This window comes from Centropristis striata, chromosome 23 (genome assembly GCF_030273125.1).
Source record: "Centropristis striata isolate RG_2023a ecotype Rhode Island chromosome 23, C.striata_1.0, whole genome shotgun sequence".
NCBI lineage: Eukaryota > Metazoa > Chordata > Actinopteri > Perciformes > Serranidae > Centropristis > Centropristis striata.
In genome coordinates, this window is record NC_081539.1 from 30,180,152 (window position 1) to 30,201,383 (window position 21,232).

At 36.4% G+C, this 21,232-nt stretch overlaps 1 protein-coding gene across 1 annotated transcript in view; it reads right to left on the bottom strand.

Moving 5' to 3' along the window:
• Nucleotides 1–2,706: 2,706 nt before the first annotated feature.
• nsmaf (neutral sphingomyelinase (N-SMase) activation associated factor) overlaps nt 2,707–21,232 on the bottom strand; it is a 32,463-nt gene continuing 13,937 nt past the window's right edge. The window contains exons 13-31 of the mRNA XM_059327505.1: nt 20,082–20,258; nt 18,573–18,652; nt 16,668–16,758; nt 15,951–16,014; nt 14,898–14,949; nt 14,691–14,811; nt 13,274–13,405; nt 13,154–13,196; nt 12,904–13,070; nt 12,054–12,165; nt 10,892–10,950; nt 9,060–9,127; nt 8,912–8,979; nt 8,713–8,836; nt 7,379–7,456; nt 6,441–6,591; nt 5,640–5,742; nt 4,647–4,756; nt 2,707–3,253 (exon numbers count right to left, since the gene is read on the bottom strand). Coding sequence (XP_059183488.1) covers nt 3,159–3,253; nt 4,647–4,756; nt 5,640–5,742; nt 6,441–6,591; nt 7,379–7,456; nt 8,713–8,836; nt 8,912–8,979; nt 9,060–9,127; nt 10,892–10,950; nt 12,054–12,165; nt 12,904–13,070; nt 13,154–13,196; nt 13,274–13,405; nt 14,691–14,811; nt 14,898–14,949; nt 15,951–16,014; nt 16,668–16,758; nt 18,573–18,652; nt 20,082–20,258 — 1,895 coding nt within the window. The 3' untranslated portion in view covers nt 2,707–3,158. The remainder of the gene's footprint in view (nt 3,254–4,646; nt 4,757–5,639; nt 5,743–6,440; nt 6,592–7,378; nt 7,457–8,712; nt 8,837–8,911; nt 8,980–9,059; nt 9,128–10,891; nt 10,951–12,053; nt 12,166–12,903; nt 13,071–13,153; nt 13,197–13,273; nt 13,406–14,690; nt 14,812–14,897; nt 14,950–15,950; nt 16,015–16,667; nt 16,759–18,572; nt 18,653–20,081; nt 20,259–21,232) is intronic.

Here is a 21,232-nt window from a genome sequence, read left to right on the forward strand (position 1 = left end):
GGTCATTTTGTGTCTTTTTTTAGTCCTTTAGTTCAACATAAAATGTGATTTTGAATCTTTTTTTTACTTTCAAAACACTATCATGTTTTGATTTTAAATGTTGCAAATGTGCATTAATTTCAGAGTACACTGAGACATTAAACTGCATCATTTTCAATTAAATTCTAAAAGTTGGTGTGTTCTAAAACTTTTGACCAGTAGTGTATATTGTATATCCATATTCAACCTAAACATATCGGGATATGACTTTTGGTCCATATCGCCCTAAAAGAAACCACATAAAGATAAAATTTGGGTTCCAGTATGCTGGTATAGCATGCAGCTAATATACTAAAGGCTACTAAAGAGTTCTTGGCCCACAAAGAGAATCCAAACCACAGACCACAAAAAGATGGATGACAACAGGAGGCTAAAAACTATTAGGTCTTTTTGTCTTTCTCCTGTGTAGGAAACATAGTGGGACTTGAAGGTCGGCGCCCTGGACACCTCAGTCTCATAATCCAGTAGTTCTCAACCTTTTTGAGTTGTGACCCCCAATTTAACATGCATGTTGTCCCCGACCCCCACTCACTGAACACAATCTCACACGCACAGTTCAGATCACCCAAAAAAGAAAAAATTACCTAAAAAAGGAAAGAAAGTGACCAAAAAAGACACAAATTGACCACAAAATGACCAAAAAAAGACACAAAATTACTAAAAAAAAAGACAAAATGACCAAAATAGAAACAAGATTACCAAAAAAAGGCACAAATTGACCACAAAATGATAAAAAAAAAAGACACAAAATGACCAAAAAACACACAAATTGACCACAAAATGACCAAAAAAAGACACAAAATGACTAAAAAAAGACATTACCAAAAAAGATACAAAATTACTAAAAAAAAAAGAAAAAATCACAAATTGACCACAAAATGATCAAAAAATGACCAAAAAACACACAAATTGACCACAAAAAGATAAAAAAAAGCCACAAAATGACCCAAAAAAGAAACAAAATGACCAAAAAGACACAAAATGGCAAAAAAAGATACAAAATTACCAAAAAAAGGAAACAAAATGACCAAAAAAGACACAAACTGACCACAAAATAATTAAAGAAGACACAAAATGACCAAAAAACACACAAATTGACCACAAAATGACCAAAAAAAGACACAAAATGACTAAAAAAAGACATTACCAAAAAAGATACAAAATTACTAAAAAAAAAAAGAAAAAATCACAAATTGACCACAAAATGATCAAAAAATGACCAAAAAACACACAAATTGACCACAAAAAGATAAAAAAAAAGCCACAAAATGACCCAAAAAAGAAACAAAATGACCAAAAAGACACAAAATGGCAAAAAAAGATACAAAATTACCAAAAAAAGGAAACAAAATGACCAAAAAAGACACAAACTGACCACAAAATAATTAAAGAAGACACAAAATGACCAAAAAAGACACAAAATGACCAAAAAAAAAGACGTTAAGTGACCAAAAAGACTAAAACACATTAACACATGAACACATGAGCTGATTTCCAAAATGATTTGGCGACCCACAGAAACCATCTCGCGACCCCAATTGGGGTCCCGACCCCAAGGTTGAGAACAGCTGTCATAATCCACCCATGACAGGAGTCATTTAGTTTGTAATTAACTTGTGTTTGGAAGAACTGGAGAGTTAGTATTAGCAGTGATGGCTCATAAAGAGCTCCACCTGCTGTTTGACATTAGAACTTCTATCAAGAGGAACCAAAAGGGAAGATGGTCACAGCCAGCAGATTACTACACGGCGCTATAATGGGAAACCTGAGGCATGTTGAATAAAAATGAGGTGCTGGAGATTTTAGGTCAGTACGTTAAAATTTGGTTTGTTTAAAATATAGTGACCCTGTCACAGAAAAATGGCTTAAAACAACAACAACAACAACTCCCCACTGATAAAACTGGATGCAACATGTGCAGTTTAGCATTAGTAGCATTAGCATTAGCCATAACTAGCTTTCTGGAAATCTCTGAGTCGGACAAAAGCACCAAATTTTTTCCACATACTCTCTATCACCATAGGTTTCAATTTTTGGTAGGAGCCACTTCATCAAGATTGCAAATCGGCGATGGCACCCATATAAAGTCTATGAGAACCAACATATCTTCCAAACCACTTCGAAGGTCAATTTTAGTGTCAAAATCTACATTTACTGGGTCAAAGAATCATTTAAAGCTGTTGAGAACATCACAAGGTGATTATTTGATCATTTGATCTTTTATTATTTATTACATTTACAACTACAAAGATCTTTGCAATTCCAGTGTGCCTTCTTGCCTGAGCACCTTGCACCACAGCCACTTGCACATTTTGTGCATTTTATCAATTTTTCAAAATACATGCACTGTATATGACCTATTATAATAATCATCTAGTGATATTCTCAACAGCTTTAAATGATTCTTTGACCCAGTAAATGTATATTTTGATACCAAGATTGACCTTCGAAGTGGTTTGGAAGATATATTGGTTCTCATAGACTTTATATGGGTGCCATCTCCAATCTGCAATCTTGATGAAGTGGCTCCTACCAAAAATCTAAACTTATGGTGACAGAGAGCATGTGGAAAAAATTTGGTGCTTTTGTCCGGCGTGTCCCCTTTATTTAGCTAAGCCGCCTGACTAATATATAATATAAATAGATAATAAATGGTAACAAACAGGACACGGGACAGGTTTCTTTAGAGATCAGTGTCATTTGCATAATGAGAACACCTGAGCAGCCTGAAGCTTTTGACAGATACTTAAAGTCACAGAATAAAATACACATAAAGCTATAGATACATGATCGCTAATTTAAAAAAAAGAAAAGCAATATGAAATAAAATAAAAAAAAACCACAAATGTCTAATAAGCTGAAAACAGAAATGGAAAAAAAAAAGGCGTGTACACTGTTGTAGCTTCCTGTTCTCATGCACAATACTGCATTTGGACATTTTCTCTCAATATGCAGACAGCTTGGGACTAACAGGACTTTATAACTGCTGTTAGTTTGTTTTCAGCTCCTGCCAGCTCTTCCTGGAGTCAGCTCAGAGTCAGATGTCGGGTCATGTGGTCTGCAGGATACTTGGCCGGTTATTGTTCAGAATATTGCACTGGAAGTCCTTCAGCGGTCCTTTAACTCTGCAGCTTCCAGAGGATGATCTGCCGGTCCTCTCCGCCGGTGATCACTGTGGAGCACAGCTCACTCATCCACATGGCTGTGACGGCACCTGTGGTGGAAAAAGTATTCAGATCCTTTACTTAAGTAAAAGTACTAATACCACACTGCAGAATTACTCTACCACAAGTAAAAGTCCTGCATTCAAAACTTACTCAAGTAAAAGAACAAAAGTGCCAGCATCAAAATGTACTTAACCCATCAGAACCCAGAGCCAGTTATCCATAAAGGAAAGTTATGGGGGATATATCACAGACCAAGTGAACCACGCAGAATATATTTATGATGTGGGTTTTTTTGGTCATTCTGTGTCTTTTTTTAGTAATTTTGTACGTTTTTTATGTCTTTTTTAAGTAATTTCGTTTTTTTCTGTCATTTTGTGTCTTTTTTTGGTAATTTTGTGTCTTTTTTTAAGGAATTTAGTGTTTTTTCAGTCATTTTGTGTCTCTTTTTTTAGTCATTTTGTGTCTTTTTTAAGTAATTTAGTTTTTTTCTGTCATTTTGTGTCTTTTTTAAGGAATTTTGTGTTTTTTTGTGTCTTTTTTAAGTAATTTAGTTTTTTTCTGTCATTTTGTGTCCTTTTTTTTGGTAATTTTGTGTCTTTTTTAAAGAATTTAGTGTTTTTTCTGTCATTTTGTGTCTTTTTTTTGGTAATTTTGTGTCTTTTTTAAGGAATTTAGTGTCTTTTAAAGTCATTTTTTCTGTCTTTTTTAAGTAATTTAGATTTTTTGGTCATTTTGATACTGCCTCCAGCGGCCCCCAGGTAATTTGAGTTTGAGACCCCTGTTCTAGAATATTTAAAGTGTTTGTTACATGGGTGTCACCGTGGGTTCTTATGGGTTAAAGTATCACAAGTAAAAGTATGTGTTATGCAGAATGGACTCACTCAGTTATATATCCTAAATAAAATATTAGACTATATGTCGTGATGAATTTATGTAAACAGCGTTTTCATTTTGTAAACATAGGGCTCAATTTAACTACTTAATATAATGTGATTAGGTTTCATTTATAAAAATGAAAACATGTCTTATATTCTAGTAAGCAAAGGGTGGCTACTTTGAGGAATCTAAAATACAAGACATGTTTTCAGTTATTTCACACTTTTTTTGTTAAGTTCATAATTCCATATGTGTTCATTCATAGTTTTGATGCCTTCAGTGAGAATCTACAATGTAAATAGTCATGAAAATAAAGAAAAACACATTGAATGAGAAGGTGTGTGTCCAAACTTTTGACCTGTACTGTAGCTCTTTCCATAGAGGAAAACAATGCAGTTAAAACAATGCAACAGTAAGAAAATGTGATAGGAGCAACAACAAAAACCACCGTGAGCAGCTTGTGGTTCAGAGGGAGAAGGGACTATTTCTGTTACTCATTATAAGAAGCAAACAAACATTCCCATGGATGTTGAACCTGGTTGAGTGTGTGCAGGTGGGCTCTACCTGAGTGTGCAGGGATCCTTTGGGTGACAGTGTTGGTGAGCAGGTCCCACAGCAGGAGGTCCCCAGAATGTCCCCCACACAGGACAGAGCTCCCATCCCAGCAGAAGCACCTGGATCCACAGATATTAAGGCTATTTAACACCATTTTACCTAAAGACCTATTTCAGCATGGAACTAATCCATTACATGTGCAGTTTAGCAAAGAAACGCTTTGTAAAATAATGACAATAAGATTTAAAACAAATGCATGTGACCATCAGGCTCTCTACAGCAGGAGTTCTCAAACTTTTTGAGTCACGACCCCCAATTTAACATGCATGTTGTCCGTGACCCCCGCTCACTGAACACAATCTCACACGCACAGTTCAGATCACCCAAAAAAGAAACAAAATGACCAAAAAAGACACAAAATGACCACAAAAAGATAAAAAAAAGCCAGAAAATGACCCAAAAAAGAAACAAAATGACCAAAAAGACACAAAATGACTAAAAAAAGATACAAAATGACCAAAAAAAGGAAACAAAATTACCAAAAAAGACACAAATTGACCACAAAAAGATCAAAAAAGCCACAAAATGACCCAAAAAAGAAACAAAATTACCAAAAAGACACAAAATGACTAAAAAAAGATACAAAATTATGAAAAAAAGGAAACAAAATGACCAAAAAAGACACAAATTGACCACAAAAAGATGAAAAAGCCACAAAATGACCCAAAAAAGAAACAAAATTACCAAAAAGACACAAAATGACTAAAAAAAGATACAAAATGACTAAAAAAAGACGTTAAGTGACCAAAAAGACTAAAACACATCAACACATGAACACTTTAACACAGTGGAGACAGAGCTGACTTCCAAAATGATTTGGCGACCCCCAGAAATCATCTTGCGACCCCAATTGGGGCCCGACCCCAAGCTTGAGAACAGCTGCTCTACAGAGCTGCTGTGACCTGGTGCTTTGGGTAAAATGTGCCGACGGTGCGTTTTTACCTCTGTTCCTCCTCAGCTTTCACAGATGAGATCACCATCCCCGTCTGGACGTCAATAACCTTCATACAGGAGTCTGTTCCAACGCTGAGGACGTGTCTGCTGTCTGAGGACGCATGAATCACAGTCGTTATTGTAGCCATGGTTACTAGGTGACACGTGTGGTTACTGTCAGTTGCTGGTTTGATTTGGGAGGTTATCAGAGCCAATTATTGCTCTTACATAGGATCAATTTATAAGTTTGCTCAGATATTCAAATGCAATTTCACAGCATTTAGTATGGGCTGAACCATCCAGACTGCATATTAACATTCATATGTAACAGCAACCTGCAGACATGTTGTACATTTCTTTTATAATAAACAGTCATAATTCATTCAAAAAAGGTAATTATTAGCACGTGTGTAAAATCAATGTCAAAACTAAACCACTTTGTTTCTTTCATGATGTTTGAGTTGCAAGAGTTTTCAATCAAACATTACACATCATCACACATCATTTCTATCTGTGAAACCGGTGGGAAAAAAAGTCTTGTCAGTTACATTTTTTCATCTGTGTTTTGTATTTATTTATTGTCAGGATCATTATGCTCAGTAATTTGTTGCTATAATACTTGTAGGTCTGAAGCGCACCACTATCTCTCTTGTGGACAAAATGAGTACGACAACAAGAAACACTCGGGAAAAGATGATCCTGACTTATTTCCACCCTGTTTCACATGTCACAAAAGTAAGCAAGCTTAATTCAATTAAAAAAAAGGCAACTTTACACAATGACCAGTACAACCAGTTTGCCCAGACATACCAGGACTAAAGGCCATGTGGTGGATGGTTCCAGTGTGGCAGTGGATCTGCTGCAGTGTTGCGTAGCTACTGGTGTCCCAGATGGTGACCGTCCCGTCTTTACAGCCGGACACTAACAGCGTCCCTGCTGGATTCAGACCTATGGTGTTCACCTGTACACAGGTGTAAGAGACGGGACATTACTGACATAAGCAAGTCTGTATGGGCACTGTTACAGCTTTCCAGTGTTTAACAAACATTTTCAAATATATTTTATGTTCGTTTTCAGGTTTAAAGTTGTATTTTGGGTTTCTACTAGAACATGCTCACAAGAAACCCAAAATACCAATTTGAACCTGAAAATTAGCAAGTTCATATACAGGGTCTCTGCAGGTGTCAACAAGTCAATTTAAGATATTTTGAAAAGAATTTTAGACCCATTTCACATCCATACTGGAAAAAAAAAGTACAAAAGACATGAAGGAAAAATCGGAGGCCCGGAATTACTTGCAAAGTATGAATTTATTCACAGCTCTTTCAACGTTTGAATAAAAAAAGCTTAACCTCACTAAAAACACAAGAGGCCTCCCTATTGTGAATTAATATTTGTTAAAACTTTAAATTCTGACTGTTTAATTCTGACCGGGCTGCACAGGTACTTAGTTCTCTTTTTAGTTATGTTATAGCATCCTCAAAAATCAAAACATTTAAAAGCAAGGCTGAGGTTTATGCATTTGTTTTGAATAAAAGTAACGTGAATACATTTTAACAACCTTTCAAAATCGTATAAAAAAAAAAAAGTACGTAAAAAAATCATATTGTATACATTTCATGAGATTTTAAGAGAGTTTTAGACATTTTAAGTCTAACATTTTGGGATTTTAGACGTTTTAAGACTTTAAAACCCCGCAGACAGCCTGTATATTTAAACCCTGCACATGCTTCAGCCTCCTTACTTACCCCAGCTTCATGTTCCAACTCAGCCAGTAACTCAAACTGTGATCTCTTGGAGGAGCCGTCAGGAACACACTGCCACACCTGTGAAATAAACATCATCTGCAACTGTCACCTCTAAATTAGACGCCACCACATAAAACAAAACATGCACCAAGTTTGTCTGCAACAATATCATATCATGCTTTCTGCATTTGTAAAAGACCCTCAACTTGTCAAAATGTGATACATTTATGACTAAATACTAGCCTGGCTAACACCAGACCAATCACAAATGAGATTAGTCTGGAAACCAGCCGTTCATTTCTCCGTAGAGGAGGCGTGGTTTACGATCCTCCAGAGCCGTTTATTGGGCGCTACGAATGTCTATCAAAGCGTCTGTAGGTAGCTCTTAGCCAATCAGATCAGTTATACCAGATGACGTAGTAGAGAGACAGAAATTGATGCTTACATATATGGTTTACATAGACAGACTAGCCCATCTCTACTTTGAGGCTAAAATGCTCAATTCTGCTTCTGCAATGTTTTTCTGCAGCATGTTCACATTCAGCCACACATCCACTGATTTTATGGGCAATAAACAAGCTGCTGTCCCCCAGCTCGTAGCCAGATCACCAGCGTTACGGTAGCGGGGCTAGTAGCGGGGCTAGTAGCGGCGGTAGTAGCGGGGCTAGTAGCGGGGCTAGTAGTGGCGCTAGTAGCGGCGGTAGTAGCGGGGCTAGTAGCGGCGGTAGTAGCGGGGCTAGTAGCGGGGCTAGTAGCGGCGCTAGTAGCGGGGCTAGTAGCGGCGCTAGTAGCGGGGCTAGTAGCTGGGCTAGTTGCGGGGCTAGTTGGTATATTAGTAGATTAGACTTTTCCCAAATCCTGTCGGAGTCAAGGCTAAAACATCCTTTTTCGTGGTGAAACAGGAGTCTAGCGAGATCACCGGCGTTACGGTAGCGGGGCTATTAGCGGCGCTAGTAGCGGGGCTAGTAGCGGCGCTAGTAGCGGTGCTAGTAGCGGGGCTAGTTGGTAGATTAGACTTTTCCCAAATCCTGTCGGAGGCAAGGCTAAAACATCCTTTTTCGTGGTGAAACAGGAGTCTGCAGCAGCCATGTTGGATCCATAAGAAAACTACAAAACTACAAGCTTCCGACTGCCGAGTAGTACGCGTCATCGTCTTGCCGTCCCTCCCCGCTCTGTGATTGGATCCCTAAAACAGGGCTAAGAAACCTCCCTGGTTTCCAGACTGCCTGGAGGTTCGAAAATGAAATTTGAGCGTGCAAGGCAGTCTGGGTATACCCAGGCTAAATAAATACAGTAATAACAGTCTCCTCTCATTAAAGTTCTTTAGTTTGTACCTTGACAGTGGAATCCCAGGACGCTGTGTACAACTGGTCATCAAACCAACACATCTCGCTGACGGCATCATCGTGGCCCATCAGAGTGTCCTGCCGCCGGCCGTATGGGACGGAGTAGAAATAACTGAGGGGAGAAAACATGTGTTAGTGTGAAGTCATTCAGATCATTTGGAAAAATCTGTTTAAATACTATACATACACATTATTGTCCCAGGAAGAACACACCACCGTTTTCCCATCTGCCAGCATCAAACATGATGATAACGCCTGAAAAATAGCAGTTTAGTAGTACTAGTAGTCCAAGTAGTTTATTGTGTTGATTAGAGAGGAAGTGAAGGGAAACATACCATGTTAGAGAAGGACATGCTCCTCTGGAAGTCCTTCAGCTCTTTGGAAAACATTTTAAGTGTTGAGTCTGCAATAAAGAGTGATACAGCTGAACAATACAGGATTCAACTGTTTACTTTTCTCCACAAAAGAGAAAACAACACTGCAATTCAGCTTTAACTGAGATGTAATGTATGGATGGTCATTTCATGTGATGGGGAAAAAATCCTGCAGGTCACTTGAATTAGAAAACTCAAAATGATGACTTAGCATCTTTAAATAAAGACTTAGTTCTGCAAAATATTTTTTTTCTCCTAAATAATCACTTATTATCTTTTGAGAAGGTTATACTAAGTCATAATTTAAAGAAAAGTTTTTTTTTAAGATATTCATTCATTATTAAGAGAAAGTTTCTCATTTTTTGATATTCTAAGTCAGTCATTGTATTGAAATAATAAAGTAATTAGTTTGACAAAGTTTCTCATTGCACTGAAATACTAAGTGATTATTTCATGAATGTGTCCCAGGATTTTACCCTTGCAGGATCTTTTTATCAGGATCAGGACGTTTTTATCTTATTTTTTACTTTTACTGGCAAAAACAATTCAATTCAATTCAATTCAAACTACTTTATTAATCCCACAAGGGGCAATTCATTTTGAGCAGCAGGTTGTCGTGGTTCATACGGCCCACATGGCCAGCAACAAATAGTCAACACATAAATAGTCGACACAACACACATCAGACAACATGGAGCTTAGAATGGACACATTGGAAAAAAAAATAGATAGATAAAAATAAAATAAAAACCCTATGAAGAATTTTAAAGTCTTAGTGCAAGGGGGACGAATGATTTGGAGAAGCGATTTGTTTTACACCTAGGAAGGGCATAACGGCGCCCTGAAGGTAACAGAGAGAATTCATGGCTCGGGGAGGCTAAAATGCACTGAGCTTTACGGAGGATTTGCTGGTTGCAAAAGGAACTTAAGTCTCTTAGTTTTATTCTGGTAATCTTAGAGCATGACTTCACAATACTAGTCAGGCTGTTTCTGTCTTTGACTGAAAGACAATGAAACCAGCAGATAAAGGAAAAACACAAAAGACTCTCAACAAATGCTTGATAAAAACGACAGAGTATAACAGGCCTGACAGAGAAAGAATTTAGTTTCCTGAGAAGATGAATTCTCTGTTCAAATTTGAGATGGTCGTCAAAAAAGGTCCCCAAGTATTTGTATGATGAAACAATTTCAACTTTTTGGTTATGTATAATGCACTCAGTAGGAATTTCCTTCTTACGTCTAAAATCTATAATGAATTCTTTGGTTTAAATCCAAAAAGTTACAGTCACACCAGGAAATAAAATCAGTTAGGGCGCTCTCAAGCTTAGATTCTGAACCATAGAGGAGGGACAGCAGTGCAGTGTCATCAGAGAATTTCTTCCATAGTAACCCTTTGAACCAAGTTGTAATTTGTTTGCCCTTTCTACTTGTAAAACTGTTCACCTCACTGCTTCTGATGGGAAAACAAATTCCAACTTTTATTGTAGTGCGGCCTTTTATTCCTGTGATGACATCACTTTGCACCATATTGGTAATAGAGCTGCAGAGGCCCTCTAGAGGCAGGAGAGCTCATATAAAACCTCAACACAGTGTCACTCAACATAATGCAGCATGAAACAGGCCTGGCTCCACACTCTCTGCCCTGTGACACGTTTTACTACAAAAACGTGTTAACAAACAGTTTATTGTTATGGGAAGAAATCTGTAACTCAGATTGTGAGAAATCTGTGAGTCACTGGCTGTCCTTTGATGCTTTCTGTGTCTGATTTGAGATGGAAAGACAATTTTCAGACCTTGGGATGTGGAGAAAATAGCTGCTCCGTCTCGAGTCACAGCGATGCCCGTCACAGCCCTGAAGATTCAACAGAAAGAGTCAGTTAGACAAAAACAGAAGACATGCATAAATATGGAGAAGATACATTTGGAAGGACGTACACTACTGGTCAAAAGTTTTAGAACACACCAACTTTTCCAGAATTTAATTGAAAATGATGCAGTTTAATGTCTCAGTGTACTCTGAAATTAATGCACATTTGAGACATTTAAAATTCTTTATTGAGCATGATAGTGTTTTGAAAGTAAAAAAAAGATTCAAAATCACATTTTATGTTGGACTAAAGGACTAAAAAAAGACACAAAATGACTAAAAAAAGACACTAAAAGTCAGAAAATGACCAAAAAAGACACAAAATGGCTAAGAAAAAGACACTAAAAGTCACAAAATGACCAAACAAGACACCAAAAGACACAAAATGACTAAAAAAAGACACAAAATGACTAAAAAAAAGACACTAAAAGTCACAAAATGATCAAAAAAGACACAAAATGACTAAAAAAAGACACAAAATGACTTACAAAGACATGAAAAGAATTCAAAAATGGACAAAATAGCCCAAGACTCCATAGAGTTAAGTTGTTAACCCATTTCTTGTTCCCTGAAAAAGGCCTACTTGTATAATTCTGAAATGTACATTATTTTCCAGTTTTGGTTAAGCTTACCTTTTTTTATTTACCTCTGGCAGTTCACCACTTACCTTTGGACCCTTTCAAGCTGTTCATTTGACTTGAACTGCTTGAATTTCAATAAAAAACTGGAAAAATTGGGGTGTTCTAAAACTTTTGACCGGTAGTGTATGTGCTTATGTTAACATAGCTGCCACACTATAAGCAGTAGAATGGAAATGTGTGATAAGTGCATTGTTTAGAAGTGTGAGAAATCATTTTTCTAAACTGGAGGAAGTAGATTTACAGCAGCTGTCCCTCCCTACAAGTGTCCTCACAATACATGTTAATGAGTTCCTTTTTTCTTTTCTGCAGCTGCCAGTTGCCTTCTAGCTTTGCTCTCACTTCCTCATATTTGCACCACAGCTTTCATTTCAGCTATAAATGGAGCAGCAACACAATTATATTTGTACGTTGTCATCACTGTAGCCAGCCGGAGGCTTCCTGACTCACTCTTTATGGATCTTGTGGCTGGAAATGGGTTTCATATTTCCCATGTTTGCCCAGGCCAACTTCCGGCTCTCCTCAGTCAGGTCCTCGAAGGACGAGTCCTCACCCTGAGAGGCTGGAAAACATTAAAACACAGGGAGAACTGCAGGAGGGACATATGGAGAACAAAAACCACATTTGTATGTGTTAGATGCTGCTAATCCAATGTACTACTATGCAACTATTTACTGGAAATAAATCAGCAGTTACAAGCAGCTTATAATATTATTTATGACCTATATCATTTCATATTGGTCACAAAATGATACAAGTCAGCTGAAAGAATTGTCACCCTCTGTTTAGTCGTTGTTTTAAGGGTTAAAAGTTACATGATAATGATAGTTAACTGAAACTGTATTGTGTGGTTACAAAACTAACTAAAATTATAGTGAAAATGTCCTTCGTTTTCATCTTTGTCAACTTTTTTCATACATAATGAAAATGGATCAGACAAAGGAAATAAAGGCAAAATTTACTGTGACCTCTTTTAATCTCCCACCCAACAAATACCCCATTACAAAAAACTACAACTAATAAAAACTAAAACTAAAACTAGCAAATTCACTCTAAAAATTCATTCAAACTAACTGAAGTTGAAAACAAAAATTCAAGACAAAATTAAAACGTAAACTAATGAAAAATCCAAAACTATTATAACCTTGCAAGGGAATTCACTGTTCCAATGAGGGTCCTCACAAAGATAGAAGTACAAGAATATGTGTGTGTGTGTGTGTGTGTGTGTGTGTGTGTGTGTGTGTGTGTGTGTGTGTGTGCGTGCGTGCGTGCGTGTGTGTGTGTGTTTCTGCAGTTCTACCTGGAGACAGCTCACTGATTGGAGAGCTGCTGCTGGAGCTCCTGGTGATGTTGTGGAACCGTGGCGTGATCCTCTGAGGGTGCGGCGTGGTGAACAGCTGTTTGGGCGTCTGGCCGAACTCCAGGATCTGAGTCAGCATGGCGATCCTCTGGTCAGGGTCCTCGATGCTTCTCACAGAAATGGAGTGTTAGTTGCACTATACAACGCTTAATATCATTAATAATAATTCATGAGGGATTCTCTCCGATACCTGTCACAGTCGATGCCTCCCTCATAGGTCAGTGGGTGAAACACTGAAAGACAACCAGGTAATTATGAGTCTTTGTCCAGTTTTGGTGGATTAGATGCTGACAGCTGCTGGTGATCTTACCGTTATGAGCTGCGACGGCTTCTCCGCCTCTCTGTTTGAAGCCAAACACCAGGTCGATCCACTCATGGAGGTGCTCCGACACATACTGACTCTCCAGCGCGGTCTTGTGCTTCTGAAGAAATTCACTGGCATCTGGAGTCATGACCAACAGGATTTCGATTTTTTGATTTGAATGATTTATTTCAAATATGCAACAACAATACAATAATAATAATGCATCAACAGGAGTCAGCCCTAGTGACTCCTGCACTGATTAGGCCACCAAGCACTCTATAAAAATGCCACAACATATTTGAAAAGGGGTGGGAAGAAGTAAAAACTTGTTCAATCCCACCCCACTACTTGAAACAATATTAACAGGTCAGAAATCAAAAATCGAAACTCAAACTCAAAACTACCTGTTTCCTTCAGACTAATTTCTCATTTTCATGATATCAATTCTATGTATCAACACCTGCATATCTGTACACCAAACCGGTACACATAGATGCACACAAACGTACCAATACATTTCCTGTATACCCATACACTTATACATAATCCTACACATACCAATGTTTCCTACTCACTGACACACTGAAAATGTCAGCCCACAGCAACTGTGGAGTCAGCCATCGCAGAAGGCCGAGCCACCACAGCACGCGACACCACCCTTAAGACCAATAGCTTACTGCTGATCACACAGTTAACTAGTCATGTTAACAAGTAATGAGACGTCAAAGCCCTCCTTTATTACTGTTACTCTGGAAAACCATCTCTTTGTATCTTCTTTTAAACTGTCTCATGCTTGGACATTGCTTGATCTCCATATTCAAACTGTTCCACAGCTTCACCCCACAAATTGAAATGCAAAAGCCTTTCCTGGTTGTCCGAATGCTGAACCTGTCAAAATTTAGTTTTCCCCTCAAATTATAACTATGCTGTCTTTCATTAAATAATTTTTGAATATTATTTGGAGGTTTGTTGTTTTTTGCTTTGTACATTACCTGAGCAGTTTGAAACTTCACAATGTCAGAGAATTTCATTATTTTTGACTGTAGAAATAATGAATGAGTATTGTCCAAATATCCAACCTTATGAATGACACGAATCGCTTTCTTCTGCAGGATAGTTACTGGTGCTAAAGAGGTTTTGTAGTTGTTCCCCCAGACCTCGACACAGTACATTAGATATGGCAAAACGAGTGCACAGTAAAGAGTGTGGAGTGATTTATGATCCAAAGCCTGCTTTGCTTTGTTTATTACTGCAATGCTCTTTGACAATTTGGTTTGTACATATTTTATGTGTGATTTCCAACTGATTACATCATCGATCATAACAGGACTCAGTGAAGGTATAGCACCACTCAGACTGAAACTAAGATTTTTAAACAATTCACATGAACAAGAATCTGACATTGAGTCTCCTGTGGTGTTACCTGAGGCCCACGGTGGGAGAACAACGTCTCCGACTAAACTTCCGTTCTGCCGTCGGCCCAAACCCAGGTTCTGTTTGTTCTCCAGGAAGCTGCAGTCGCTCCCATAAAACTCTGGAATTAACTGCATTATAGGAAAGACAGCAGTCATGAAACACATTCTTCTGCAGAAACCAATCAAGACACTTTAAATACAGAGTCACATTTTACCTCTTTGAAGTCAGTTGCTCCCTCTAAGCAGTTTTTCCATGTGTCACCTAAGCTGTAAGAAATCAGAGTAGGTCAGTTAATACCAATGTTCAAAAGCTTAAAATACTACATGCAGTTACTTATTCATTTATTCTACATTGCGATAGATAGATAGATAGATAGATAGATAGATAGATAGATAGATAGATAGATAGATAGATAGATAGATAGATAGATAGATAGATAGATAGATAGATAGATAGATAGATAGATAGATAGATAGATAGATAGATAGATAGATAGATAGATAGATAGATAGATAGATAGATACTTTATTTATCCCAAGCTGGGAAATTACAGTGTAGCAGCAGCATTACACACAGAGACAATAACAACACAATTAAATAAAAAGAACAACCTAGGCATACTTCAAGCAATAAAATATAAAAATACAATAAAAATACAACAAAAAATAAAGTGTCAAAAGAAGGAGTATGTATTAAGGAGTAGAATTCCCGTGCAGAATACATATGAATATGCAGTATCTCCACTTACATTTGCACGAAGTTGTATATAGTATATTATTATTATTATTATTGTATATTTGTATATTGTTAAATGTCTTTTCTTAGATTGTTTATTTTTTATCTTTATCTTAAAAATTGTGTGAAACTTTGCGGCTGTAACAAAGAAATTTCCCCACTGTGGGATTAATAAAGTCAAATCTGAATCTGAATCTGAATCTATAAAAATGTTGGTGCCATGAAACAAATAAGGTGCAATGAACAGTGTGCATAAAAAAACACATAAACACATAAAAAACAAGCATAATAAACATTTTACACTTTTTCATGTTTTGCAAATTGATTTTTCCACATAATACACTGGATGACAATAATACAATCAAATTCTACAGTATCAAGGAATTCCAATATATATTTTTCAGTGTTTTTCCAAGTTGTCAGTCACTATTTCAACACCAACATGTGAGAAGCAAAATCTGTGTTACATCACTGTTTTGTGATGATATCCTATATTACATGGTTAATCAAATTTGAAGTGGAGCTAATGTACCTATTAAACATACGGTCTGCGTGGTCGTAGCGGCCGTTCTGGAGACACAGCATGTGCTCTGGAGCTGCAGGGGAGAAAACATTCACACAACGTTAGCTTCATTTATCAGGAGAAACAAAGATGATGGTTACATACCAGCAATACATAGCATTGCAATAGAAATGACCTAACCTCCTACACTGCAAAAAAAGAAAAGTTGGGTGAACTCAAAATTTCAAGGCAACAAACTTCCATAAAATTTTAAGTTGGACAATTAAACTAAATATTTTAAGTTTTGTTTTTGAGTTTGCTCAACTCTGAATTCAGATTTTTGAACTTATAATTTTACATTGTAATAACATTTAATCCTTACTTCTGCTAACTTCTGCAATGTGCTGAATTGGCACGATTGTAACGCCGCTTACTGAAAAAATGTCATCTGGTTTATTATTTTTGAAAAACGTGAAAACATTTCTTTATCTTGGCGTTGTTGACATAAAATTTTATTTTTGTTCAATAATATATCTTTGATCATATAGAAAGTGTCACTCATGCATGCAAAATATTAAACAAAATATGTACATATTTTTTGTTAATTGCTCTTGGGGGCCCCCTAGTGGCCACGGGGCCCTAAGCAGTCGCTTAGTTCGCTTATGCCTTGGGCCGGCTCTGATACAGACACTGAATGTATGCAGTGTGCTCCGTACGCTGCAGCTTGAATGATGAAGAGTGACCTACCGACTCTGACCAGGTAGAAGAGGACGTAGCCTGGAGAGGAGTAGTGGCTGCCGTACATGAAGCGAGGTTCAGGCATGCCTCTGTAGCGAGCCTGAGAACACACACATCTGTTTACTCACTTCAGTTCTCACAGCACAGACAGAAGATGAAGCAAACACTCAGCAACAGATTTACTGCATCTATAGTCAAAGGATGACTAAAGTTAGACATTTTACCCACAAGTATTTTAGAGGTTATGTGTGTCATTTTGTGGAGAGAGAGCGAGCGAGCATCGGCCAAAAAACGTGAAGCGCTTTTATCCAAAGTGCTTCACACTACAGACTGTTGAGAATTGATTTGTCTGAGTAAAAGAATAAATAAGTCAATACAGGTTAAAATATAAGTTAACATACATATATATATATATGTGTATATATATATATATATGTGTATATATATATATATATATATATATACATATATATATATATACATACATATATATACACATATATATATATATACACACACATATATATATACATATATATATATATATATATATATACACATATATATATATATACACACACATATATATATATATATATATATATACACACATATATATATATATACACACATATATACATACATACATATACATATATATATATATATACATACATATACATATATATATATACACATATATATATATATATACACACACATATATATATATATATATATATATATGTACACATTACATATACATATATATATTTTTTTTTACTTCCTCCTCTTTCCCCTCTCTCTTTTATTATTATTTATGTATTTTATCTGTTATGTTTATGTGGTCAGTTTATTCATTTTATTTAGACTATGTCTAAATATCTAAATACTGTATAGTCTATTTGGTTTCGTTTTGTGTGACTGTTGTTAGTTCTTAAAATCATACAATTTAAATCTAAGGATGTGTACAACATGTTTAATGTCGACACCAATGTACCCTGATGTAGGTATGTCCCTCTGTTTTTTTTTTTGTATACACATCAATAAAAATATGAAACACAAAATATAAGTTAACAGTGATATTATTAAAAACTGTTCATGTGTGTAATATGTGATTAGAAAGAGACATTTCATTTCATTGATTTGGAGTTACATTAAAGACTTCATTTCCCAAGATGCTCTGGGAGCAGACGTAACGTACGTGATTACGTTATGTCAGAGTTTGTTGTGTTAGCAAGAAATGTGGAGTCACGGCATGAACGCACACGCTGTCTGTTTTTGCTCTTCTTTATTTTTCACTAAAGATCGTCTGATCATTAAAGGAAAGGTCTCGCTTCATTATTTTTAGTCAAGAAGTATTTTCTGCTACACAGACTGCGTTCATTCGCCCGTTCACACACACATTCATACTGGTGGCAGAGGCTACCCTAAACGGTCCCACCTGCCACCATTGGGAATTCATTCACACACCGATGAACGCAGCATCGGGAGCATTTTGGGGTTCAGTATCTTGCTCAAGGATACCTAGATATCTATGATACCAACTAGTTAGCTGTTGGTTTGAAATTTAATTTATCAGCTAATTAAGAAGCAATGCCAGATCCACGCCATGTGGCTAAGTTACAGTTAACTGGCTAACCTTAGCTTAGCTTAGCTTAGGTTAGCATACAGGTAGCTTGTAGCTTGCATTGTTCTTGGTTCGTAAAAAACAACCAATAATACACCTTTGATTTGTTTCCTGGCTAAATTCAACATCATCTGTCTATAGTTTTTAAGTTATGTTACAATCATACTACACATTTCCATACTAAGCAATGTATTCATGTAAACTGCTTAACAAAGTACCTCTAAGTTAAATCCCAAGTATTCACTGGGTTATATCTAAGAAACAGAGAAGCAGCAGAGTCTCACCAGCAGTCGGTCTAGTCGCTCTTTGTTCAAGGCTCCCACAGGTTTGCTCAGGTCCCTGAATGTGGCAGCATTAGTCATATCTGGGAAATAAAGAAATCCTGATAATTAACAACTGATGTATGTTTAATATGAACGGTTATTGTTACCCCTTACTGCTCTACTTGCTACATTTTTAAAACAATAAGGCACACAATAAGTAATATCAAACTACATTGATGAAAAACTCTGTTTTAAGAATCATTGTGAACTTGTCTGTATAAAGGTTTCAAAATCGTTGGGCATTATAAAAAGGGTTAAACACCATTTGAAAAAGAGCACACTTCTAATATTGTATTACAGTTTAATTTATCCTTACATATCTTACTGTAATATAATTTGGGCGAGCACTTACCATTCTTATTTACAGGCAATTCATAGATTTCATAAATCCTTTGTAAGAATTGCCACTAACTCTTCTTATTTAGCCCATAAACTAAACCATTATTTAAACAATTGCAACTACTTACAATTTATGAGGTCAATAAGTATCAAACAGGGGTTCTTATGTATAAAGTAATTTGCCTTCCTGCATCTTTACCTAACTTTCTTCATAGTTACTTTGAGTTTAATTCTCATTATCATACACATCTTACAAGAAGAAAGAATTATTTACATATTCCTTTCTGTAGGACCTCTGTCCAAATTCTCATTTGTTTATCAAGGTGTTAGACATAAAACATCTAACAGAATCATGTTCCTCTTTAAATACTTTTAAGACCAAGCTCAAAAAATCACTATAGATGTTCTACACCAGGGGTCTCAAACTTGATATGAAAGTTTAATTTGAGTTTTATATGAATGGGACTTTACCATGTTGTGTGTGGAAGGTCCCTTTTATTACTTTTATGGGGTAATTTTGTCTTTTTTTAATAATTTTGTGTCTTTTTTGGTAATTGTGTGTCTTTTTTTAAGTAATTTAGTTTTTTTCTTTCATTTTGTGTCTTTTTGGTCACTTTGTGTATTTTTTTGGGTCATTTTGTGTCTTTTTAACGTAATTTTTTTAACGTAATGTAGTGTTTTTTCAGTCATTTTGTCTTTTTCTGTAATTTGGTCTTTTTTTGGTCATTTTGATACTGCCTCCAGCGGCCCCCAGGTAATTTGAGTTTGAGACCCCTGTTCTACACCTTTGTATTTGTTTTGTTTAAATTTTGTTTGTATTTTTTTATTTTCATCTAGCTATGTAATTTAAGTAAAGTATAGTTATTTATAGGTTTAAGAGGGAGGGTCGCGTATATATAAGCCCATTGGGCTTTTTGATCTTTCCTGCATTTTCTTTTACTGTTTCTTGCACTCTTATTTCCTAACGATTGTATGTTTTTTAAGTGCAAACAACAATAAAATAAATAAAAAATAAAAAATTCAAACACACAATAGCAGTTATTTGAGCAGCTGTATGCAGTAGAGTCATTAGATTGAGAAGCTGGCTGTGTTTTCTCATCCGGATCATCTTGCATTTCTTCTCCGACCCACCTAGCTGAGCGCTGGTGTAGTCAGCGAGGACCCAGGGGAAAACCGGATACTGGGAGAGGTCGTTGCAGCTGCGGTCAGCCAGGTTGTTGAGGTGGAGCAGATACTGGTAGTTGCTCAGATGGCCGCGCTGCCACTGCAGCATGTAGCTCTCTGCTGTGTGCTCCGTCACGTGGTTCTCTGGGCAGGAAAACACGGTTCAGTCAATATGTGATATAGGGTTTCACCAAAAGTGGTTTCCAAAAGGTGAATGCCAATATTTTGGATCAATGCTGACAGCTGATACTCATTCAGGCCTTCAACAAGACTAGAGGACTTTTTATTTCAATCAGTGGAAATGGGCTTCCACCTTTTGAGGTCCAGGTTAACCCATAAGAACCCATGGTGACACCCGTGTAACAAACACGTTAAATATTCTATTTTTTGTTACTAGGCTAAGTTTAAACCCATTTAACAATTCTAATCCGTTAACCCATTGAGGCCTGAAAAACCGCTGGGTGATTTTAAAATAAGCCTCTAATTTTCTGGAAATTCTGGAAAAATTCTGGAAAAAAAAGTGTGAACGCTTCTACTAAATAATAGATTTTTCAGCCTCTGTAGCAGATAGAAATGAAATTCAAAAAGTATTTGAGAGCTTATACAAATACTACAAAACGACGTAAACGCTTTCCAGGCTTCAATGGGTTAACAGGGTGTCCTGTATTGCATTTAACTTGTTTTGACCATATTTCCTGAACAAATTAAAGTCACAATTTTGATAAACAAAAAGACACATGGGTATTTGTATTTATTTATTATCAATTTATTATTATTATGCTACTTAAAAACAAATCTAAAAAATAATTTGTTGTTAAACAGAACTAATAATGTCACAATTTTGATAGATGTTGTGGAGATGCAGAGAAAAAGGCAAATTTGTGTAGTTTTTTTTAATTTTAAAATGTGAAATATTATAAACATAAATATTATAAACATAAATACTATAAGCGGCCAATGTAATGTTTATGTCACATCACAGATCTTTGACATTTAGGGATAGTGTTTTTGAAAACACATCAGAAATGGTGGTATATCCCCCATAACTTTCCTTTAAGGATAACTGGGTATTTATGTCACTAAAAACATTTTGTATCAAAACTCTGCAAAGTCAGGAA